Source organism: Pituophis catenifer, unplaced genomic scaffold, assembly GCF_029215685.1.
Source record: "Pituophis catenifer annectens isolate HBS135680 unplaced genomic scaffold, rPitCat1.0.hap2 SCAF_3, whole genome shotgun sequence".
Lineage (NCBI taxonomy): Eukaryota > Metazoa > Chordata > Lepidosauria > Squamata > Colubridae > Pituophis > Pituophis catenifer.
In genome coordinates, this window is record NW_027256883.1 from 72,564,681 (window position 1) to 72,589,312 (window position 24,632).

Below are 24,632 nucleotides of genomic sequence, written 5' to 3' on the forward strand. Positions count from 1 at the left end.
GAAAATGATAGAAAATGAAGCTTTATTAAAGAAAATTTCTGTTTCGTGCTGATTCAAAACTCTGTGTTACAGCTTGTCAATTTCAGCAGCAAAGACATTATCATCCTGAATTTTCAGACTGGTTCAGCTTCTTGAGCTCACATCAAGCCATGTAAATTCCTGTCACAAATTTTCCACTTACCCTATATAGGAAGGGAAACATATTATTAGCAGAGTATTCAATATCATTTACCAAAATTGTTCCTAAACATTTTTTCTGTTATAACAATCTATGCAGTAGCACAAAACACCAATGAACAGAATAAAGTATACAGTACTCAAAATATATTTCTAACTCTGAAATACTGTTACAGAAGTTAGGAATTTTAAACATCACTTATGCTTCTTCATAACCTCCCTTTGAAGATCTTTTGTTAAACTTAGATTGGCTTCCATGTGAAACCACCTTGTTCATAACATCTAATAGGATTGCTGGATAAGGCAAAAACTAAACTACCAGTACAGTATGGATTGGATTAGATTGCAGAGTTTAACAAAACCAGAATCCAGATGGTTTTTTTATACAGACATCCAAATTCATACTGTGTTACTTAAAACAATGCAAAAGGACTGAATAATTTATGTCACTTTAACAGAGTGTCACAGAGTATTAATAGTTGGCAGCCCAAATATACTTTAATATATTACCTCTATGACTATACCATTATAAAGTCTTAAGCAGTTATGTCGGCAATCCTATAACAGCATTTGATTATACTTTGAAGGTGTGCATGGAGGCTCTATAATGGATTTAAAATATAATCAGTTGCCTATCTGTTTTACTACAATAAAAATCTTATCATCCAGAAATGAAACAAACATTTGTATAAAGAAAACCAAAACCAAAAAACATCACCACAAGAGTACTATGCTAAGAACTGCCGGCATGAGAAAGTGTAAATGAAGTCTATATCTGTGAGCTGTGAACAAAAGATTTTTTTTCTTAAAAAAAAAAAGACATAAGAATGTTTTGCATATCTTTTAGAGAACAGAAACCTTTGTTCATGTCTTCTGGTTGCCATCATCTTCATTTGAACGGCATCTATAACACAAAGAATAAGTAAACAAGCAACTTTGTTTTTTCTTAGGAAAGTTTAAAATTTTTGTAGCCATAAGTGGGGGGGGGGAAGGTTGTAGCTGCTACTGGAATTGTCATGACAACTGTCTTTTATTATTTGGAAGCAGGGACACGAACAAATGGTGAAGACCATCACATTTTATGACATGTGTCATATTGCCACTAGATGCGCAAGGGAGGCTGATAGCACTGTCAAAACAGCATGCCCCTTTACTGTGTGTGCAAAAGACTATCAAGTAATATATATCTTCCTTTCAGTGAAGTTGCTTTGTTTCCTGCACAAACAAGAAACATTTTAAATAAGTTGACAATCACTTTTACTACTTTTTAAGTAACATTAGAGAGACAGCGTAGAGCTTCAAAATAGACAATGTTATCAACTACTGTCGTAGTTTGTTATTCCATTATAGTAGGGAACAGCTCCTAGGAAGCATCCCATTAGCAAACAATAGGTTTGGCTGCACTAAATATGACTTCGTTTTAAGTACATGCCTTTATGGATTTTAAAAATCCTTATAAACTTCAGAATATTATAAAACATCTAAGTTTTAGCTAGGCAACAAACACGAATCATCTGTTGTATGAACCGCTTTTAATAAAAAATATTGGGCTGGCAAACAATTGATTCAGTTGAGTATCTTCATGATGAACAAACTATTTTTAAAGTTGTTGCTAAATGTTTATCTACACATGCTGTCAGAAATAACCTTGTTAGGAAGGTGAAGATGGTGTCTCAGCAAACCAGACCCCCTGGAGTAGGCGTTGAGTGGCCTGTGACTTGCTTTCCTTTGTCTCTCTCAGCACCATCAAAAAGGAAAAGTAAGAAAAACAGCACAAACATTAGTTAAAACCTGCATCTAATTCAATAACCTACAGGAATAAATTTCTTAACAATGAAAGCAGACAATATCTGCAGGGGGCTTGGGACAATATTTACATTGAATTTTCAATAATTAATAGTCTAAAAGTTCTTTCAGGGGATCACATCTTTTAGTAATTGTTTTAATTAAAGGACTATTAAAAAGGAAAGTTCTTACGGTTTACCTGAGTCGGCAACGCCGGAGACAAAAATCTTTTAAAAAGGGCTACCAATGCCTTGTTCACAAAAGACTTTATTATCTAATGATGCATACCGAAAACATACAGAAATCTGCATGGTCCACTTTACATGCAGCAGAACAATCTTCACTTTACAATAAGTGAATGTCAACTATTTTATGCAAGAGACAACACTTTAAAGTCACATTTCTTAAAGTTTCATTTACAAAAGAAATAAAAGGTAAAGAAGCAATTACCGCTTTTAAAAAGCAGCTGCTTTGTTCAAGAGTGGAAGGTTTATGCCTGTATTGAAAGACAACATGATCACAAATAATGAAAACAATGAACAAATGAAAACACCTTTAGCATAAAGCAGTACATTTTCAAATGACATACAAATAGCTAAAAAAAATTGTGGTGCTTTCTATCTGGCCAAGAGGAGATAAGGACTTTTGGAACCAGAGCTTAGCATTTGTTGTTAGTAAATGAAAATGACTTAAGTACTGGTTTTATGCCATCGTGAACTGTATTTAACAAAAGGTATAAAGTCTATGTAGCAAGTTGATATTTTAAAAAAAGTAATATAAACAGTACACTGAAGGCGCTCTCTCCATCAAGTGCACACTCCTCCACTTTTTTTCTTTGAATGTGATGATCAAACACAAGCTGGAATTATGCCACAGTTGTAATGCCAGAAAATAATATATATATTTATATATATATTTATATATAGGTATATCTCCTTTATAAAACATGCAGGGAATTCTGCTAGAGTGACCGATTCTCGTTTGTCAGTTGATCCAGTACAATTAACATCTTAAACACCAGTGATGTTGATGGTTTAGCTTACCTTCAGTGTACTGAAAGTTGTACGCAACCTGCTTTAAAAGAGGAGACCATCCCTGTGGGCAGGCTCAAGAAGGAACAGACCCCTTTCGGCACTGACTACACCAAGGGCATGCTGCTGTGGCCTGCACGCACACACCTAGGAAAATGTAATATAAACAGCATTTATGCTGGCCATTTTTCAGAGACAAAAATGAAGCCAAATTTGCTAAAAACCAAAATCAACCACCCAGTCTTACTGATATTTCATCACAGATTTTTTTATATATATATAGTCCATGTGCGCATGTGTGTATGTATTATTTGAGAGGAACTGCAACCATATATTTTAGCACTGTACTCCTGTGCAGTCTTGGCAATTAAAATAATTCTACAGTGAAAAAATCTTCACATGAGAGACAAACAGATTTACTCTAACATTTCTAAAAGAAATAATCCACCTTTGTGTTAATTGAAATATATCATTCTTCCTCAATTTTGCAGGGGAATTATTTATATGTTATATGTACATTTATAAATTGCAGTGAAACTTCATCAGTCTTTGTATATTAACTATTCAAACCCTTTGAATATCTTCACTGGATTTAAATTTTCTCCTGGATGAAGGCATGCTGTAGGGCCTGGTTGATACTAATCCGTTTAGCTGGGTCTAACATGAGGATCTGGTCCAACAAGTCCTTCAACTGGTGAACCTTTTTGCGCTGATCTTCGGGGAGGCGTTGGCACCCAATTAAATCTGCAAGCAGGTCCTTTGTTGGATTAATGGTGCTCATCACAGTCACTTTTTCCTACCAAGACAAGGGCATCCAGCATTTATTTTCAAGATAAGAGTAAAATTACCAAGAATATGAAATGGCCAGTCCAATTAAGAGATTACACATTATGCAATTGAAATTTGGCTTTTGAAAGCAAAACACTTTCCCCAAATAATAACTGTACCATGGCCCTAGTGTTGTCAATTGGAAAAACAGAAAGGGGAAAACAAAACTTCCACAGTATTATAACTACAGGTAGTTCTCACAACAGTTCATTTAGTGATCATTCGAAATTACAAAACTTTAATGCATCTTTTTTTCCCCCTTGGATCTTTTATGTTTTCAGAGTCTAAGTGCTGGAGCTTCAGGAATGGAACTGTAAGTTAACATAAAGCCTAGAGTCATAGTTACCTGTTTCTCATGTCTGGGTTAAAAAACCTGTATCTTTAAGAATAATAGCATGAAGAGGACAGAAGGATCTTTTATAAATAAATGCAATCAAACCAAACAAATGTTTTAGTCAGTTCAGGTTTATGCACAACCTAGTATATTTTGAATTCTCTACTATACTATACCTCACAATTCCCTGTAAACGAAAGGTTTTTATTTGTGGAAGATTCTTATACATCATAACACCTTTATGAAAAATTTTAATTAAGGATGCCACAGAAAGCAATCTTGCTTATTCTATTACTTACCCTTTCTGTTACTTTATCTACCTCTATGTACATAAAGTTGAGGTTTTGATCGAAGTGCTGATCTTTGAACACTCCTTTTCGGATCATCTGGAAAGAACAGCATTAAAAAATGTTAAAAGTGCGGCTTTTAAGTGTTTATCCTAAAAACAGTAAATCCAAATACAAAAATGAACTTCGGTACATTTTCGTAAAATGGAAAAAAAAAACTTTAAATCATTCTGTCATACACTAAGAGTTTAACTCCAGAAAACTGAAACAAGTCTACCCCACCCTTCCACAAAGTATTGGATTTCTTTTTTTTTTCTTTACTTAAAATACTGTTTATTTGTGATTTAACATTAATTAGCATTACATCTATAAGCAATTTCCAATAACATTTATATATCTTTTTTTACAGGACAGTTGGCTGGCTATTGAATATTTCGGGGGGGGGCACACCTTGTTTTGTTGATTTTTATAAGGATTTCATTTCTTTACCTTGTTTGGCATCTTTCCTTTGAGGTCCATAGCAAGTTTCAACATATGATTATTGGTTTTCCCAGCAAATAATATTTTCCCAGTGTAAAGTTCATACAATGTACAGCCTACAGACCACATATCTATACCGTAGTCATAGATTTTGCCTATAACTGAAGGAGAACAATTTTAGATTACAGGCTATTTGGTCATATTAAACTGCAATAAATGTAATTACTTTTTCTAAAATCAGCCTGGCAGAAAAGAGAATGAATTATAACGTCTAGAGTATTTCTATATGTCATCAATTCAGATAAGTGTCTATGTCACTAACTGTAATTTTCCTCTTGTTTCTTCCTTATTTTGTCATTTTCAGATAACTGATGGAAATACTAGCTATCTTCCGTAAAATCTTAAATGGTACATGAAGAGAAATTGGGTAAAATAGTACTGCATGATGTAGCAAAATCTGAGTCACATTATACTGTTTCAAATGTGCATCTCTTGACTTCCATTCAATCAGAAAAAGCAGGATGAGTAAGAATAAGTTAACACACGTGCAAAATTCCATGTTAAATTCTTCATTTGTCAGGCAGATACTCAGATGATGCAGGGGCTTCTCCAGTGAACAGAAAGAAAGACCAAGAAGGATAGATGAACCAAGTTGTGAGGAGAATCAACCAAGAGGAAAAAAAGATTGGGAAGAACAAACTAAGGATCCTACAAAAAGGCAAAAGTGGTGGCATAGTTCTCAACAAGGAAAAAAAATGAGGATTTAAAAGAAATTAAAGAGGTTAAACCCCCAAACCATGAGATTTTTAAAATGGCCCCTACTTCCATTCAGCTGTAATCTAAACTTCAGATTCCAATTTCTATAGACATTTTCATATTAATTAAGGATTATACATATCTGATATCACACCAAAGAATGATATCAATCATAAAACTCATAAAATTTAACTTTATTAAAGTTAAATTAATGTTTATTAATAATTTTAACCTAAATAGAGTAATTAACTTACTAATTTCAGGAGCACGGTAAAATCGACTAACAAGATATGGTGTGATATCATTGTCAGCAACATGTGAAGCTGATCCAAAGTCACAAAGTTTTAAAATGGTTTTTGATTCATTCACCTAAAAGAAGCAAAAATAATAATTATGGATAAAAATAATAAGTGGCACTACTATACGCGTGTGTGTGCATGCACACACACGCTTTCAATAGAAATCATTCTTTTGTAATTTATTATACACACAACACACAGATATGCTAATCATTACACTTAAATGATCTGCTATAGGCTATTAAGAAACAGAATAGTGGACACAGTAACACCTTGGTCTATAATCCAGGTGGGTTATTTTCATATTTGAAGCAAAAATGTCAAAATATTGAGAAGTTGACTATGTTGCAATGTATTGATCTTACTTGTGAAGGTGCTACATTTTCTATTAAAGAGGAGTTTGTGGCAACATTGTTGAAAACAACTGGAATTTATGCACTTGATAATTCAATAAAAAATGAAATCACAATAATCCAAACCATAAAGCATTCACATTTTTCCACTTTGATATACAATGGGCAAAATACTCTTCTACATATCATCTGAACAATGTTTTGCACTTTCAATAGAAATCCCTCTTTTTTATCTGCCAGGGTAATCCCTAGATTATGTTGGGACCACACACACATACAAAATGCAATGACAGGTGCCTTGGTAGTACAGTGGTTTAAAGCACCCTGTTATTAACACAGCTGCCTGCAATTACTGCAGGTTCGAATCTTACCAGGCTCAAGGTTGACTCAGCCTTCCATCCTTTCTAAGGTAGGTTAAATGAGGACCCAGTTTGTGGGGGCAATAAACTGACTTTGTATAAATATACAAAAGTATGAAGGCTATTGCTTAACGCAGTGAGCTGCCCTGAGTCTCCGGAGAAGGGCGGCATATAAATCAAATTAAAAAAAAAAAAATGAGAGCAACTGATATGGCAATTCAACTGTAATGTTACACATGATGAATACTTTTGTCTCTTTCAAAGAAACTGCTATAGAACTATAACTGAGATTACCTACCAAAATGTTATCTGGTTTGATATCAGCATGTAAAATGTTGCATCTTTTCAGAAGTTTCAAGGCCAGGAATAACTGCTGACTATAGGATCGCACAGCCTTTATATGGAGACCAACATCTTTTCCATATTTCTTTAGAACTTCTCGTAAATTCATACTAAATTGAGAACCAATACAATGAAACTAGAACAAAACTTAATACACAAAATTCATTTTTACAAAAATCTGCAGAATATTTAAAAAATGACTCATTATAAATATATTTTAAAAATGTTTACATAGTATTTTTTATTCTTCAAATTACTTGCAAAGGACTATTGAAAAGAGCATGTGTGCTAAGTTCATTAAGTAGATTTGTATGAAAACCAAGCAAACTAAGCAACAGATGGGTGATTGTGAAAACTTAGTTGCATTAATTACAGTATGGATGTTTCTTAGCAAATGAAGAGTGTTATTTTTCAACGTCCACCTCAAATAAAACTGACAGAAATTTGATGCTAAGAAAACAAATTATCTTTTCAAGCTGACAAACTGCTTCAATACTTGCACAGAAATCAAAGGATTTTATGTTAAATGCTTCAAATACACATTAAAAAATTATGTCTTCCACTTACTGGTTTTATACTGTTTCTTCTGTCAGAATTCACTAATTTAATATTTTATTATTCAATCAAGAATTATATGTTACAGTTACAGCTATTTGATAAAAACTGCTAACATATGAAAGAATCGTCTTAAATTTGTTGATTGGAACAGGGAAGTAGAGACCAGTGCATGTGTACCTTTAAACTGTGAATACATGAACAGATTTATATTAATCCTCAAATATGTTCATTAAATATGAAAATTATCATTAAACTGGTGGAATAACTATTTCTGAAGCATTATAACAATGTAAAACTTCATAAATCAGTATGATAAAACTTATTTTTAAAGGGGCTTAAATTTACTTTTTGATACATACCTCAGAGGTTCAAACACTAGACAAAGGTGCTGCTTATGGTAAAAATGTCGGAACAAACGTAGACAATGAAATTTGTCATCAGGGTCTGCATCATTGAGCTTCTTCAAGAATTCCAGTTCTTTTAAACCAGTTTTTTGCCTGAAAAAAATATAATTTATTACAGAACACAAAAACCAAACTCCTCTTCCATCTATATTCAATCATGTAATTTTCAATCTTATAGTTTTCCATCAACATTTCAAAAATGTTTGAATTTGAAGTTCATATCCATTCAAAACCAGATCAATTAATAAAAATGCAAATTCTGGGCACTTGGATTTTTTTGTGTTACCATGGGCAAGAACTATGAGAAATAACATTTTAATTCCTTATGTATTCCTTTCCTATTAAATGTAGCAAAATCTGGGGATATGTAAACTGTTTAGGCATACAGTGTTCCAAGCATAGAAACGTCTGAAAGGAAAAATGCATTGCACATTCATTGAGTCCATAAAACAGAATAGGACTGCTTTATTCTGGATGTCAGTGACATCCAGGCTGTTCCTGGTAGAGGTGGCAGTGTAATTAAGTGGAAGGGAAAAGGAAGACTAAGAGCACTGGTTGCAATTGAGGGGAGACAGAGGAGGGAAGGAATTGGCAAAAGTCAAGGGTAGGAAAGCCAATGAGATATGCCATGCTGAGAATCTGCTCTTAACTGGGGACAGCACTAGGGGTGGCAATAGCTATGGGAGTGCCGGGAAAGAAGACACTGGAAGGTAAAGGAAGCAGATCAGTGAGATCTGGCATGGTAGAAGCTGCTGAGGGTAGCATGGGAGATGTGTACTAGTGTTACTGCACTTGCCCTGCACAGTTAAGCCAGGATTCCACTGCAACTTGCTCTGGAAAAAATTAATAATAACCCTAAAAGTCAACCAATTTTCAATTTGCCAAACTGCAATTGACCCAACATGGCTCAATCAAGCTTCTAGGAGTGATGGTTTATTGCAGGCTTGGAACAAAATATAATTTCCATTCTGTGCACACCTGTAGTAATATCTTACTTCTGTTGCATTTTGAAATCACTTGTTTCTGGCTTAAATACTAAGAGAAATAAGAGAGCTGCCAAAAGTTCCCTTCAAATGCCATATAAATGTATAAAGAACAACTGAAGTTAAGGAAATAGACAACATTTCAATTTTTCCTATAACATGTGGCTAAGTCACTATTTAATGAATAAGTTAAATGTCAGAAATATTTAGACGAGGCCAAACAATTTGCATTTTCCCACATGCTATTTATTAAATTACGGAAAACATTTGATTTAAATATATTAATGATTTAAGCAATATGGCATATGAAAAAACCCTGTTCTCTAGTGACTAAAACTAACCGCTGAAGTTTAATTTCAGTTAATTATACATATGATTGATAAATGTGACACTTTAAATAAATAAATTCTGCTCAACAGAATTTCTTTTATATTTGTTATTTGCTACTATTATTGAATGGCTCAATACAATCAAAAGCATTTGAACTTTCTCACTTACATAAGTTCATTGTTTCTAATGATCTTCACAGCCACTTCTTGGTTTGCTCTCGCCATATCTCTGGCTCTAACCACATTACTGAAAACTCCTTGGCCAGTGTAACCATACACATTGTAACGTTTATCTAGCACTTCACCTATGTTAACCCCTGGAATGGGGAGGAGAGAATGGAAAAGAAAAGCATGTAAGATGCCTTGTATATTCAAAACAAAGCACAAGAACTAGTGAAAGCATTGCTACATACAAATTAGCTATGCAGAATGAAGACACTTTAATAATAAAACACATTAATTTACAAGTGTTATTCAGCAGATAACACAAAAGAAATTTAGCGACTGTACTCACGGTAATATCCTTCAGCATCGGTCCAGTTATCCCTGAGATTTGGATTTTCTTTGAAGTCTTTTCCAAAGCCAGCAGCTCTAAGACGTGCACTCTGAAATAAAGATTTAAGCTTTTTCATCACATTTTAAATATCTGAAGTGTGTATGTGTGTGTGTGTGACCCGCGGTGGCGCAGTGGTTAAGAGTGCAGTACTGCAGGCTACTTCTGCTGATCACTGGCTGCAAGCAGTTTGGCAGATTGAATTTCATCAGGCTCAAGGTTGACTCAGCCTTCCATAGTGAAATGAGGACCCAGATTGTTGGGGGCAATATGCTGGCTCTGTAAACCGCTTAGAGAGGGCTGTAAAGCACTATGAAGCAGTATATAAGTCTATAATATTAAGCAACCTATACTACATTAAATATCTACTAACCTAAGAGTAAGATACCAGTGCATATTTAACTAATGTTAAATATATTTTAATATTTACCCATTTACATCCCACTGAGAAATTGCACTATCACCCCTTCAAGATTTAGAATCATATTGTAAACTGGTTCTCAAAATAATTTAGTGAGTTTTAAGAGGTTTTTATATATTTGTTTCACTAAAATAGTGCTGCATTTCAACAACCGTGATAAAATATATCTATTAGTGCACCTACGTCAAAATATGCAGCAAACATATCATCTGATTCTGTAAACATATCAGGAGCTGTGATTTTCTTCTGAGATGAACCTTAAACAAATATTCAAATAATTAGACTTAGAATGAAAGAAAATGAAATGATTAACAAGTTTAAACACACATACTCAATGTACAATTAATGAGATCATCTTGGATGACATATACACAATTACAGTCCATAAATAAACCAACAATCCATAAATAAACACTACCAAGATGGTCAATTAAAATCTATGGGCTTGAAATGACTGAAGAATAAGGTTTTCATTGAGCACTAAAGTTAAGATGGTTACTTTTACAATTCTGAATGGAGAAAGCTATGCTACCTCAACTCAAGAGAAGATAGGAATTAAGAGCTGAATCTCCCAAACAGCTTTTCTTACAGTTTAAACTACACAATACACTCATTTCAACTTTTAGAGATTCCAAAATTAAAACGTGCAACCTATATACTACTAAAGCTCTCATCATGATCTTGAACTGGGCGAAATGGTGCATCATAGGCTAACAATTTTTGAACCAAGGTACATCAAATGGGCTAAATTACAGAACGTGTCTAAAATCCAGTATGACTCCTAAGGGAATGAAACTTGGAAAAGCTGTGACTATTTCAGTGCTTCTGGCTGTTGCTGCATTGCTGCTGTGGTCACACAATCATTTTCAATGTTCCATGATAGTTTCCCAGCCAGTCTCACAATCCCTCCATCCTCCCCCACTTAGCAGCAGCCTTGCTTGCTGGAAAGGAAAAGGGAGGGGAGGTTTTCAACATTCTCTGCCAGATTCCCACAAGAAAACTCAATGGGCAAGCCAGCAGAAAATTGGAAGTTGTCCCTGCTCCCAGTGCTTTTGGTCATTTGGTTTCTCTGCTTAGGAAATATATCTGAAACGATAACCCAACGGAGCATGGGTTTTCTAGTACATCTTAATTTTTAAACTAGAAGGATGTTTTATAGCTCTTAACAGTAAAACTAGGTAAAGTACGTCAATTTATCATTGCATATGAAACAGTTTCTCTGGTTTTTGAGAATGTAAGGATGACAGTGAGCTGAAATACTCATACTAGCTAAGAGAGATGGACGTTCAATTCTATTTTCTACTTTTCTTTTAACTGTAAGTAATCTTAATATTAAATACATGCCACTATATTACAGTATTAAATAAACTTTGAAATGCTAATACATGGTGCTGTTTAGAAATATGTACAGTGTCCCTGTCTGATATATTGTATTAAGTGACATTAAACTAGGTTTAGTTCTATAGATCAGTGGTCCCCAACCCCCGGTCCGCGGACCGGTGCCGGGCCGTGGAGTACCTGGCACCGGGCCGCGCAGCGGCCGGGGGACATGAACGCTGCAGCGCAAAGGCTCCTGGGCCGTGCGCAATGGGCCGTGCGCAAAAGCTCCTGGGCCGTGCCCCCACCCCTGCGCACGCTCAGCGGGCCGCGGCGATAAAAAGGTTGGGGACCACTGCTATAGATGTTTGCAAAGAGAAACAAGTAATAGTTTCTCTTATCTTTTGCACCCCTATATGCCATGAAAATGTACTTCAGAGGTTCCCAGACGGAACATTTTTGAGGACAAAAGAAAATTGCAGGAAGTGGAAAGGAATGAAAGGAGAAAATCACACTGCAGGAACAGAAGTCTGCCCAGCACTATAGTACACCTATTGTGCTAAAGATTGAAGAGGAATCTTTAAAGTCTATAAATTAAGTCTATCAAGATGAATATATTTTTCTCTTCAGTGTCTCAAGTCCATCAGTGGCTTCAGTCATAATTTAGCTAATTTTCTATTTAGCTACAAGTAACAAAAATAGTTTATATTCCGTTATAAATTAAGGATATAAATTGCTTTACTTAGGTGTCCTAATGTAAATATCTTGCTGTTGATTATTTGATAATCACTCTTTCAGAGTGTATTAAAAACTCTGTAATGGTTACCATTATTTTGTTCAACTGCCATGAGGTTGTGTTTTGCCTTCACTGAGGCTTCAAAAGTGTCCACATTTTCTCGTTCATACTCTTTAACATCAGCTGCTACCCGTTCAAGAATGCCTTCTGGTGAGTTGGAACGACTGCGAGTACTGCTTTGAGGGCTGCTTGGTTCAGATGGGACTGACATGTTACTATCCTCTGTTAAGTACTTATATTTCTAAAAAGGAAAAAAGCCATAATTTATATTGGATTTGATAAGGAGATAAATAAAAATGCTATTTATACTTCCTCCAGCATTATAAAAGAATCTTGTGTTTTTGCTGCGTTCCTGAAGCCCAAGAGCAACCTCCCAAGAATTAAGATTCTGCTATAAAAGCAAATCAACTTCCTGTTGTGCACAAGTTACATCCCTTCTTGGATATGGAGGCCCTTCTCTCAGCCACTCATGCCCTGGTCATCTCCCACTTGAACTATTGCAATACACTTTACATGGGGCTTACCCTTGAAAAGTATCTGGACGCTTCAGCTGGTATAGAATGTGGCTGTGAAAGCAAATTTGCAAGAGTGATGCATGTAATGTTTTGTTACATTAAGTTGCACTGGGTACCAGTTTGCTTCCAGGTCCAATTCAAGAAGTTGGTTATGTGCTTTAAAGGTCTACATGGCAGATACTCTTTTGGAAGTTTGAATACCTGCTCTACCACCTCACTTAGAGCACCTTAATGGCAACCCCCCCCCCCTTTAACTTTGTTCTATTCTTCTTGTAACTGCCTCCTCTTATTGAAATATACTATTTTGATGTTTTTAATTGTACACTGCCCAGAGTTGCTCTGTGAGATGGGTAGTCTCTAAATTCGATTTATAAATAAATAAATATGCATTCAATCAATTCTAGACTGAGAAATCCATTTCATATTGTACATTCCAAACTGCAATAGCCTGGCATTTACTATGCAAGTCCTTTTTTCAGTCTATTTCTTCTTAACTACTTTCCTCTTTCAGCTGCCACATATGTGGGGAGATACACAGTAGCAACCAATTATGTCAGAAAATGTTTGGAAATGCAAGGCCATTTTAATATCTGAACACACTCTAGCGAGTATGAACTATCTGTTTTGAAGCTCACTATATCTCTCCACAGGTTGTAATAATGTAGAGCAGTTGTTTGAGCTAATGCCTTGATAAAGTGAACAAGACAATGATTCAACAGAGGCATACTTCTTTTCTATCCATAATGTGCAGACATCTAGCTCTACATACAATAGTTATACAAGTTTAAGAATTCCTCAGTTTTCATTAATTGCAAAGATTTCTTTTGTGCAACCCATAAAGGTCACCTTTAAAAAAAAAAGGCCCTACATTATAAATGTTTTAACAAATGTCATTCAGAGCCATTACAACTTTGAATAGTAGGATTATTTTTACACCTGACAATTACAATTACAATGTTGCGTACATGACATCTGGAATTTACCAAACTTTTTATTTAAAACATTTATATAACCTTCTTGAAGCAAACTCTGGACAGCTCCCAGATGTTACAAGTAAATGACATTTCTTCCAATAAGTCTACTAAAATTTTTAGTCTGGTCTGAGTAGAATTAGCAACATAACAAACCTGCACAATTGCTTGCCTCTGTAATCTTCTTTGCTCAATTAGAGCTTCCTCATCTTCTTCTTCAACATCGAAGTCTTCAAGGCTATTATTATATAAATTAACCATTTGACATCTTAGTACTGTATGTACTGATACAAGAACATGTATTTTCAAAATAACATTCAACATTCTTGGCCTGAAGTTCACAGAAAATATTATCTGTGTCCTTAGGCAGCAGCTATTTTTCTTTACCTTATCTTAAAAGCTTCTTAATTAGAAAGTCTTCCTGAAGAAAGCTGGTTAGAGGGAAAAGGGGATTTTCTCCCATGTTGGGATGCATGTCCATTTCGTAGTTCTCAACTCCATCACTATCAGGAAGTTTCTACACTTTTATGAACAAGAATTGTTTCATTTTAAGGAATTTCAGGGAACTGGAAACACTTTCCCCCTTTCATAATGAAATGAAGCTTCCTGGGTGACTTTGGGTAGTCACACTCTCAGTCAACTCATCTCATAGGATTGTTGTTGTTGGGGAAATGGAAGAAGGAATATGTTTGCCCTGAGTTTATAAAAATAATAAAGGTGGGATTTAAAAAATTACAATAAATAAAAATTATATTACCCAAATTATGTTTATTTCAGTTATTATATAGGGAAGACTAGTCTCCCTTGTACAGGTAGTCCTCATCTTACGACGGTAATTTACCATGGAACTATGGTGGTAAATTGTGGTGGCTGTTAAGTGAGTAACCCTATTTTATGTGGGTTTTTTGTGAGCAAACTAAATGGTTATTACTATTTCGATAAATCTTTGATACAATCAAGATAAATTCGGTATGTATCATTTTTTTAAAAATCCAGTTTGGGGGGGTCAATATAAGATAAGATTAGTCTATCAAGAATTGTTCGGCAAATCCATACTGACCACTGCACTGCTTTTAAGGTGCTTACGAAGAGCTCTCCCTTATGATTTACTCTAAAGATTTCCCAAAGTATTGATACAGATATCTAGCATCCAACAATCATCCAGTATTTCACCTGTTCCCAGGGCTTTTCATAGTTAATATGTAAATATTCAGTTATATTATTAAACTGCTTCAATACCAATCCAATTTCTAGAGTTTTAAAACAACTGAAAAAAATCATTTTCCCTACCATGTTTCTATCCCATCTTAATGAAAAAAGCACTAGAACAGCATAACTAATGCAACAAAAGCAAATCCATTACAATGTACTTTACTTACTAGCTTAAATTCATAATTTAAGGTTTCTTATCATTCCAGGGTATCTCGCTATATGAGATATTGAAATACAACACTTACTTTTCATCAGATGAAGATTCTTGCTCAATCTTCATTCCTTCTGAAAGGCTTCCTTTAAATTTATCTTCTATTTTGCTCCTGCTCCGTCGTCTACGGCCACCTCGTGATCTGGATCGCCTTCTCAAACGAGATCTACTACGTCTACCCCTGTCTCTGAAAATGGATTTAACAAAATATGTACTTTTATAACAAACATATTCATTTTGTTTGATACTATTATTTTACAATTCAAAGACTAAAATTGTTTAAAAGGAGATACACATATATATCACTGAAAAGATACCAGAGTAGTTTTTCTGATTTAACAGTAACCCCATGGTATCGTGATGTCTTTCAAAACTTTTCAAGTATATCCAGTGTGGCAGACAATCAGAAATTGCAGAACCTGTAGTTTAAAACATCTAGATTAACAACCATATCTATTTTTAACAGCCATATTAGGATAACATACTTTTATTCAAACATTTACTGGCAAGAAGAAATATAGAATAATCTGACACGAAGTTTCAGCTATGAAATTGGAAAAAGTAAACTCACTTTGAAAAGAATCATTATTTTTTAGCATACAGATACGATTGCACTGCATCATGTAACAAACAATAACACAATCTTCCCTATTGCAGAGCATTACATATTCTCAAATCTGCTTCAGAGGGACAAGAGATTTCAGGATACCAATGTATTTTGATGGCAGGTGGAAGCCAGATGGAGAAAATCAACCCCTCATACTAATGGAAAATACCACTTGTACAGTGTTTATTTTGCTTACAAACTATACCACTTATATACCTCCTCCGAGGAGATCTACTTCTCCTTCTTGGAGACCGGCTACGTCGAAGTGGAGAGCGAGATCTTCGTCGAAGTGGAGACCTGGATCTTCTTCTTGAAGGAGACCATCTAGGTGGACTGGCATCTTTTGATCGCTCCCTTCTTGAGAGGATGTCATCTCTAGTTCGTGTTCTTGAAGCAGGTAAAAAAGAAAAAGGAATTATAACCTTAGATGAAAGCCACTTTAAAAGTTCAATCTGAAATTAAACTAGAAAAGAATATTTAACAGATAAATTTAAACAGAAGAAAAATGTTAAACAAAAAGATGATTTTTGTTACCTAACTCAGACTTAGGATCTCATCTTCTCTGATGATTAGCAATCTAACTGAGCTATGACAAAATTGTAGTTCAGAAGCTTTAGAGCAGGGGTGTCAAACTCACGCCATCACAGTGGCGTCACGTGACGTATTGGGACTTTTCCTCCCTTTGCTAAACCGGGTGGAAGCAGGGCCAGCACATGACGCATCCAGCCCGTGGGTTGCAAGTTTGACACCCCTGCTTTAGAGGATATCAGGCTGGAAAGATTTTCACAATCTTTGAGTTAAATTTATAGCTGACAAGGAATGAAATATAACTCAAGACTTATTTCCTAGTTTACATTCTAAAATCAAGAATCTAGAAAACGGAAACTTAAATAACACTAAAGACAGTGTTATTTCTAAAGAATGAAACATGATTTATCAGCATCTAAATTTACATGAAATGTTTAAACTCTATTTTCATATACATTAATTTGACCCTCCTGCACTTGTGTTTATGTAGTTATTAGGGACATATTTTAAAAACATGTAATAAAGCAAAAATATCATTACTATAGATTCTTTCTTTGAAGTTTGCAGTGATACCAACAGTGCTAAAATTATTAATGTTGGCTGATCCTGAGATGGACTGGAGAGGCTGGATCTATGTCAGCAGTTTTATTTTAAGAATAGCTTCTCAAATGGAGCATGTACAATCCAGAAACCTAGACTGGGGACTAGAATCTACCTGCAGAGACGGTCCAGGTAGAGAAAGATCTAGTTCTATCAGCCAGAGACTAAGCAAAAATGTAATTATTGAGTATATGCACTTAGGCTGCATAAGATTCACTAGAAAGTTCCCTTTAACATGTATTTTAAATCTCAAGCTGTGGCTTTATTCCATCACTACTCACAGTATATTTTAAACTTCCAATTGTGATTGTATTCCTACCCAGCTATTGGTAAAATGGGCAACAGAAGGGATTAGTTTTAGTAATTTATCCAGACTAGTTTTACAACTGTAATCTGCAATTAGGTAAATTGCAGATTACAGTTGTAAAACTAGTCTGGAAATAATAAAGTGAAAATTCACAACAGGCTCCACTGTTATCCAAATTGTTGTAGAAAAATATTTTTAAATGTTAAGGATGAGTGTTTTTTTAAAAGCTATGAAAGTAAAGTCAGACTCTAATGATAGCTTTACAATGATTACAGTGTGACAGATAAAAACTGAAATGCTTAATCTAGAAAAATGAATCAAGAAAGCATTATCTACTGTTTAAAGAGGGGGGTATCAGCTGAGGGAGGCAAAAAAGTAACATTTCTTAACTATCACATTTTTTGCTTTCCTCAGCAAAGAAATCTATTCTTTTCTTTTCAATATACTGTCTTGCATTTCAGCAATATACATGATTCTGGACTACAAAACTGAAGATATAGTATAAGCATATCTATAGAAACAAAAAAAAGTGTGAACTCCATCCACTACTTTTCAAGACATAAATGGGACAAAGTAGCACATATATTTGAAAAGTAGTACACTACACAATGTAAAAATGATGCGATTTTACTTACAGAATTAGTAAAAGGATTCTTGCAATAAGCAAAGCATATTATCATGAGCAAATTTAATCTCCTGATAATACTTCCTTCATATTATACAACATATTACAGCAGTTTTAGGTTTCAGCAAAGTATTAGCCGGTGTGTACACTTAATCCTCACCTATTTTATTGCCTCTAGCAATACTGCAACTAATTCAACAGACATTATTTTGCTTTCTCACATTCAATATACTTAAGCTTAATCATACTGTATAAAATGTGCATAAGGAAAGCCTGAAAATTTTGTCCTGAAAATTTTGTTTTCCCCAAATTTCAAAAGCTTCTCATCATTGAAAATATTTTTCTTTTCAATCCTGTAACTTAGATCTATGCTAAGTTAAACTTGGTGAATTGGATCCGGACTTCTTGTAGTTGCAAAATGGATTTTAACATAAGAACAGAGATGCCCTACTAAAACAGACATTGACCCATCTAATCCAGCGGTTTCTTCTTGTTTCCTATAACTTCAATGAATTGTTTTATCCTTTTTTTTTTTTTTGAAGCTAGCCAAACTGACAGCTAATAAAACTCTCATGTTGATGATTTTCAAAGTTTAATTATGCATTGAGTTTTTAAAAAATCCTTTTCTCTGTGCTAATACTTCCAGTATTCAATTTCATGATTCTGATTCTAGAATTCTGGAAAAGGAAACATTCTCCTTGTCTATTTTATTCACACTATAATTCTGTATACCTCAATCATATCCCTCCTTATTTATCTCCTTTCTGTAAATTTCTAAGTGTCACAACAGTTGTTCCCAGTTTAATGATTTAATAACAAATTAATAAAATATGACATTTAAAAGTTATCAGAAAAAGTATACAAGCAGCATATTGATAAAAATGCATTTCTTAGGATTACTTATAATCCAGCCAAACTCATTAAAATCTTACATTAAATCATAATTAAAAGATTACTGATATTGTTTCTATGTTAAATATGGAAGTTTTGTGTCAACTTAGTATTTTAGATTTGTTTCTGTACCTATGCCTGTTACACAAAACTAAAACATCACCAACATTCACTGTCAAGAGGTTCAAAATCTAAGAATCTATTGCTTCAATAGATTTTCAGTTTTCATGTAATTTGTGAATTTCATCTTATAACAATTATACAGAAATAAATTCCACTGAATTTGAAATTCTTTTAAAATATGCAGCATTTTAAAATATAAGACATATTAATATATTCAATGACTGCTCACTAATTGATGCATATTGACAGATATCATTGAACTGATTCCCAAAATAAAATTATAGCAACACAAACACTAATTAGATTCCAATAAGCAACCTGAGGATTGTTTACTAAATTTTTTTTAATTTACATTATAGTTATTTAATCCCTGTTTACGTTTGGCTGTTAAATGACAAGTACAGAGGAATAAAGAGGACAATCCTAACATCTTCTTTAAGAAAAGATGTGTTAGTCAAATTAGAATTCTCAAAATACAAATATATTTATTACTATATTCAATGTGTTTTTCCGTTCTGAACAATACAATCACACCTCAGATTGTTATACAACCCAGCAATTTATCTGCCAATTAGGACCAGATCAGGTGCTTCCACCTGATACTTCTCGTTAATATCTGAATTGCACTGCCTCTGCAGCTTGCCCTTATTATCAAAAAGAGTGGCTCTTTTATAACCATCTGCATTCACTGAACCCAAAAACACAGATATCTTAAACAAACCCCCAAAACATGGCGAGACTTGATGGCAGTTATATGATATACATTGCTCTAAATCCCTTCAAGGTAAACTGACTCTTGCCATAGATATGTTTCTCTTTGAGTTTGATTACTGGTAGAATATATTTTTATGTAAAACTATCTTAAGTCTGTTGATTTTTTTGTAACATAATCGTCATTAGGCAGGTAGTTTCTACTGAAAATAACAGAATAGTACTGTAGCGGAAACTAATGAAAATGAGTCAATTCATAATAATACAAGTCACAGACTGGCACTACAAAAATAAATAAATAAATAAATAAATCACATGCTTACACATTTTAAGGTTTTTCTATTCACTGCCAACTCACCCATTCTATTGCTCCCAATATAAACATTTATTTTTTTATTGCACATTCTTTAGGTCCCGCCAGACTTCATCTTCTAAAACAGGATCCATTATTCATGGACAGCTTGCAATATAACTAACAGCTAGGAAGTGACATGAATTTTGCTGATTTGTTACATCCCCAATATCATATCATCATACATACCATCCCAAAGGCAGATTTTTGGAGCATGCAAGAATATTGGCAAATATCATCCTCCACCCACTCCCACTTTCACAATTGTGAATAATGTCTAAACCAAAATCATTATTTTTTTCCATCAGCATTACCTTGGAGAAGAAAAACGTCTCCTTTCAGATTCTCTTCTTTTTCTATCTGCTGATCTGCTCTTTGCTCTCCTAACAGGAGACTGATTTCGAGATGGTGATTTACTCTGTTTAGATCTGCGATCATTAAGCAGGGGTGATCTGCTGCGTCTTAGTTTATCTCGTGGTTTTGGGGATAAACTTCTTCCTTTAGGACTACGACCAGGTCTTTTACTAGGAGACCTGTTTTCTTTACCTGATGACATATCTTTTGAAGGTGATTTGATGAGCTTCTTTTCTTTTTCAGCCTCAGATCTCCTGGATTTTCGATCTTTCGATCTTGATTGTCTATCTTTGGATTTGCTTCTTTGTTCTATTGGAGATTTGGATCTTTTGCTACGATCTCTAATTTTATTTTCATTAATAAGTGGAGATTTTTTACGATCTCTTGATTTGATCTTATCTTCTGCTTTAGTTTTATCTTCAGGAGGAGATCGTGACTTCCTATTTTTTTCTTGAGAGCGCCTTTTAAGGGTTGGAGATTTTGACTTTCCTATTTGATCCTGAGACTTTATTCTTTTAGATGGGCTTTTAGATTTTTTTCTTTCTTTTGATTTACTTCTAGTAGCTTTCTCTTTTATACCATCAACTCCTGACTTGCTTTTCTTTTTATCAGACCTGTGTCGAGTCCGTTCTTTTGATCTGCTCTTACTGCGTTTCTTTGAACTTTTATTGTCTACAATCTCAAGCTTTCCCTTAACATTTGATTTATTTGCAGATCTAGTTCCATTTCTCGCCTTATCATTGATTTCTCCTTCTTCTTCTGAACCTGACTCATATCCTTGTAATATTAATCCCATCCCAGATTGAACCTTTCCTTCCATTAGCTCATTTTCAAGTTCAGCTTTTAATAATGCTCTTTGTTTCTCTAAATCTTCTAGAGGAGCTAAGAAGTCAATTTTAGTTCTTTTTGCTGGCCCATCTTCTTTATCAGAGGTATCGGCAACCTCCTTTCGTTTATGTTTCTTATGTTTGTGCCTATGTTTATGCTTTTTGTCCTTATCTTCTTCTGAAGAATGTTTGTGTTTCTTATGTTTGCCTCGATGTTTGTGTTTCTTTTTTTTATGTCGACTATGTTTAATTTGTGGTTGGTCTCCTTCTGAAATATCTCCATTTTCTTCATTTGCACTTCGTTCAGATATATCAGCTTCTTCAATTCTGTGAATATATTTCAAAAAGCAGAATCTAAATAAACTTAAACAACAAAATATTCTTTATGCTATATTTTCCAATCAGATAATTCTAAGATATTTAATAATTTAAATCATTTTTAGGGAGAGGTAGCAAAATGATCTGCTGGGTGTACATATGTTTACTTCTACTGTTTAGATAAATAAATGTCACATGATAGAATTCAAGTGTCAAATTATCTAGAAAATGGGTGGAAATTGATTCCAGTTATATAGATGTAATATTTAGAATTTCACACAAAAGGTAGAAATGACAAAGAAATGAGTAAATGAAATGCCAGAGAATCAGGTTTGCTAGCTTGTGACAGTATAAAACATTCTCCCTTTGACCTGTCTTTAACCAATGTGAATGGAAATTTTTTTGGAATCCATGTGTTCTATTACAGAAAACTCTGGACTTAAGATATACGGTGCTTGCTTTACAGGTGATTATTCCAAAAAAACCTTGACATTTAAAATACTTTGCAACTGCATATTATTTAACTGATTAATCTGTTGATTCCAATACTGAAACATGGTTTACAAAATTCTTATAACATTTTTTCTCCACATCAAAATTTTTAGTTTTTGTATTTAATTTACAACTCGGCTTCATTATTTTTATAAACAACTAAAGACAGCGAATATATCTAACACTCCTTCCTCCTCCTATTTTCCCCACAACAATCCTGTGAGGGCTGAGAAAAAGTGACTGGCCCAAAGTCACCAAGATGGCTTTCAAACCTAAGGCGGGACTAGAGTATATATTTGGATTAGCCTTTTAAATCAGAAATCTCACCTTATCAAAATCTTTACCCCTTGAGAAAATGAGGGAAATGAATAGGCACCACCTCCACCAAATGTTATATTTATGCCATCCTGCCCTCAGTTTTGTCTGACCAAATGATGGGCATGACTTATGAAAACAATAGTAAGAATCTAGCTTTGAATGATAAAGTAGCAATTAATTTCATAAGTGTAAACATATCCAATTCAGCTTGCGCTATTAATGCATAAATTACTAAAGTCTACTACAAAAATCAGTCTAGCTTGATTTGTTTTTTAAAAAATCAAAATGGGGTGCTATAGGATGGGCTGGACAGGGATACAGAGGAATGGAAAAAAACTTAAGTGGAGACTGGTGAGGAGCAAGAGATCACCTTTGTATCACTGAGGAGGTGGAGAAGGAGCACTAAAGAGATGCTGCTTGGCTCAGGGTCTCTTCTACCCTTCCTCCTCCATCTCGAAACATTAGATGGGTCAGTGATTCAAGGACAATGAACAAGAATGGCAATAGGTGCAAAGAAGGAAAAACACCAAGGCATGTGTACAATGAACAGCTGTACAGACATATCAGTAACTGATCATTATTCATTATTTGGGGTTTGAAGTCATTGTAGTTGTTTCGCTGTATTTAGCAACTGACTAATCAAATGGAATAGAACTTTAAAGAAGCTGAAGTTTAACATTTAGATACCATACTTTACTGCCTCACTGTCAAAAACGTATTTAGTATGTCATTTTCATATCTAAAATTGTTTCATATCTAAAATAGAAATTTTTCTTCTATAACATTGTGTACAAAGCACCTTAGAATCTAATACTAGCCAACTCATTATGCTGTTGGAGCCCACCTCCATTGGTCTTCAAGATTATAGCCAAAAGTCAGTGGGATAATGCAGACTATCTCTAACACACTTGCGTCTTAGTGCAAGTTGTTAAATCAGTCAAGGAGAAGGATCAAATTCTTCTAATCCTATGTAACACTACTGTAGTTTATGGGGGAGTACAATTTGTGTCAAACCTTCATAAAGAGCAATATCTCTGTTACCTGAAACACATTAAACAGTGAAAAGCAAAAATTAACGATCCAGAATACAGAGATACAGTGTATCAACCTTAACAGTTGCCAACCCCTCCCCCCAAAATGGAAGCTCACATTCCCATTTTATTCCCAAGTCCGATTTACCTAAAAAAAAAAAAAAATCCTTTTTAATTCATTTTGAAATAAGTGTGCACATGAACACTTAATTTGCACTTGATTTTTTTTTTTTTGTTATATCGTTCCTCCATAAAAAAAAAAAAAGGCCGATCACTGGTAAGGTTATTCCTCCTGAGCATGTGTGTGTACATATGTTATTTGGGAGTATATTTAGAAAGGAAAACCACACATGCCCCAATCCTTCCACACACGATTTAATGAGGACAAAGACGGCTTTCTTTTCAAAGAGTCGGGTTTTTTTTTCCCCTAACCCACCCCCTCCCTTTCTTCATCAGAGGACCGTGCGGAGGGCATTAGAAGGTAGCAGCCGTTAGGCGAAGGCGAAGCCTTGGACGAGCTTCCAAGTATTTGTTAAGGTTTTCCTCTCCCAACTGACCGACAGGAAGGTCAGAACCGTACGACTAAATACGACGGCAAGGGGAAGAAGCCCGGCCTCCGTAATTGAGAAGAAGCCAGAAGTCCGGGCTCAGGCCCGACGAAGGCCTCCCCGCGACCGTTATAACAGCTCGTCGATGGCGCGTTCTAGGCCCACCGTTCGCTTTTTTCTCCCCCCTCCCCCTCGGTTCCCTCCCATCTCCTCGTTAAGTGAAAGGAAGCTAAAAAGGCCAAACATAGTTATCCTCTTTAAATTAAAAAAAAAAAAAAAGCAACCTTACCCGTGTCCCCGCATTGCCAACTCCACCAACGTCGGGGCAGCCATTTTGAACTCCCAAACTCCTTCTTCGCCGCCGTCGCTGAGGGCCGGTGAAGAGATTGGCGAGTGGCGCATGCGCACTAGGGAGACAAAAAACCCCCCTCAGGCGACAGCAAGGCGAAGGCTGGTTGCTTCAGCAAACCGGAAATGATGTAAACATCGCGAGCCTGGAGAAGGGCGATAATTTCCGAGGAATACGAGATCTTCGGACGACTAAGGGTAGATGGGTGACTCTACTTCCTGCTCTTTGTTGAGTTGGATGAAGTGCGGCATGTCCGATGCAACAAAATACCTTGAGAAGAATGAACATTTTTCTATTTCGCATATAATTATGAATGTTCTTGCCTGGTTATGGCAGAATAGAATAGGAAT

At 34.9% G+C, this 24,632-nt stretch overlaps 1 protein-coding gene across 5 annotated transcripts; it reads right to left on the bottom strand.

Moving 5' to 3' along the window:
• PRP4K (pre-mRNA processing factor kinase PRP4K) lies at positions 1-24,335 on the bottom strand. 5 transcript variants are annotated; one of them, XR_011600224.1, is made up of 20 exons: positions 24,223-24,327; positions 20,360-21,553; positions 16,125-16,295; positions 15,336-15,488; positions 14,035-14,116; positions 12,423-12,633; positions 10,463-10,536; positions 9,820-9,910; positions 9,475-9,622; positions 7,949-8,086; positions 6,988-7,141; positions 5,933-6,047; positions 4,932-5,083; positions 4,455-4,541; positions 3,694-3,789; positions 3,006-3,140; positions 2,413-2,458; positions 1,825-1,909; positions 1,036-1,081; positions 1-182 (listed from the first exon to the last, which is right to left on the bottom strand). XR_011600224.1 is itself a non-coding variant. In XM_070940726.1 (15 exons), the coding sequence occupies exons 1-15, from the start codon at positions 24,333-24,335 to the stop codon at positions 3,586-3,588; spliced, it is 3,087 nt and encodes a 1,028-aa protein (XP_070796827.1). In that variant the 3' UTR covers positions 3,048-3,585. The 5 variants fall into 5 exon arrangements, 1 of the variants encoding a protein (XP_070796827.1); XR_011600223.1 differs by having other exon boundaries at positions 2,413-3,140; XR_011600225.1 differs by having other exon boundaries at positions 688-1,081; positions 2,413-3,140.
• Positions 24,336-24,632: the final 297 nt, after the last annotated feature.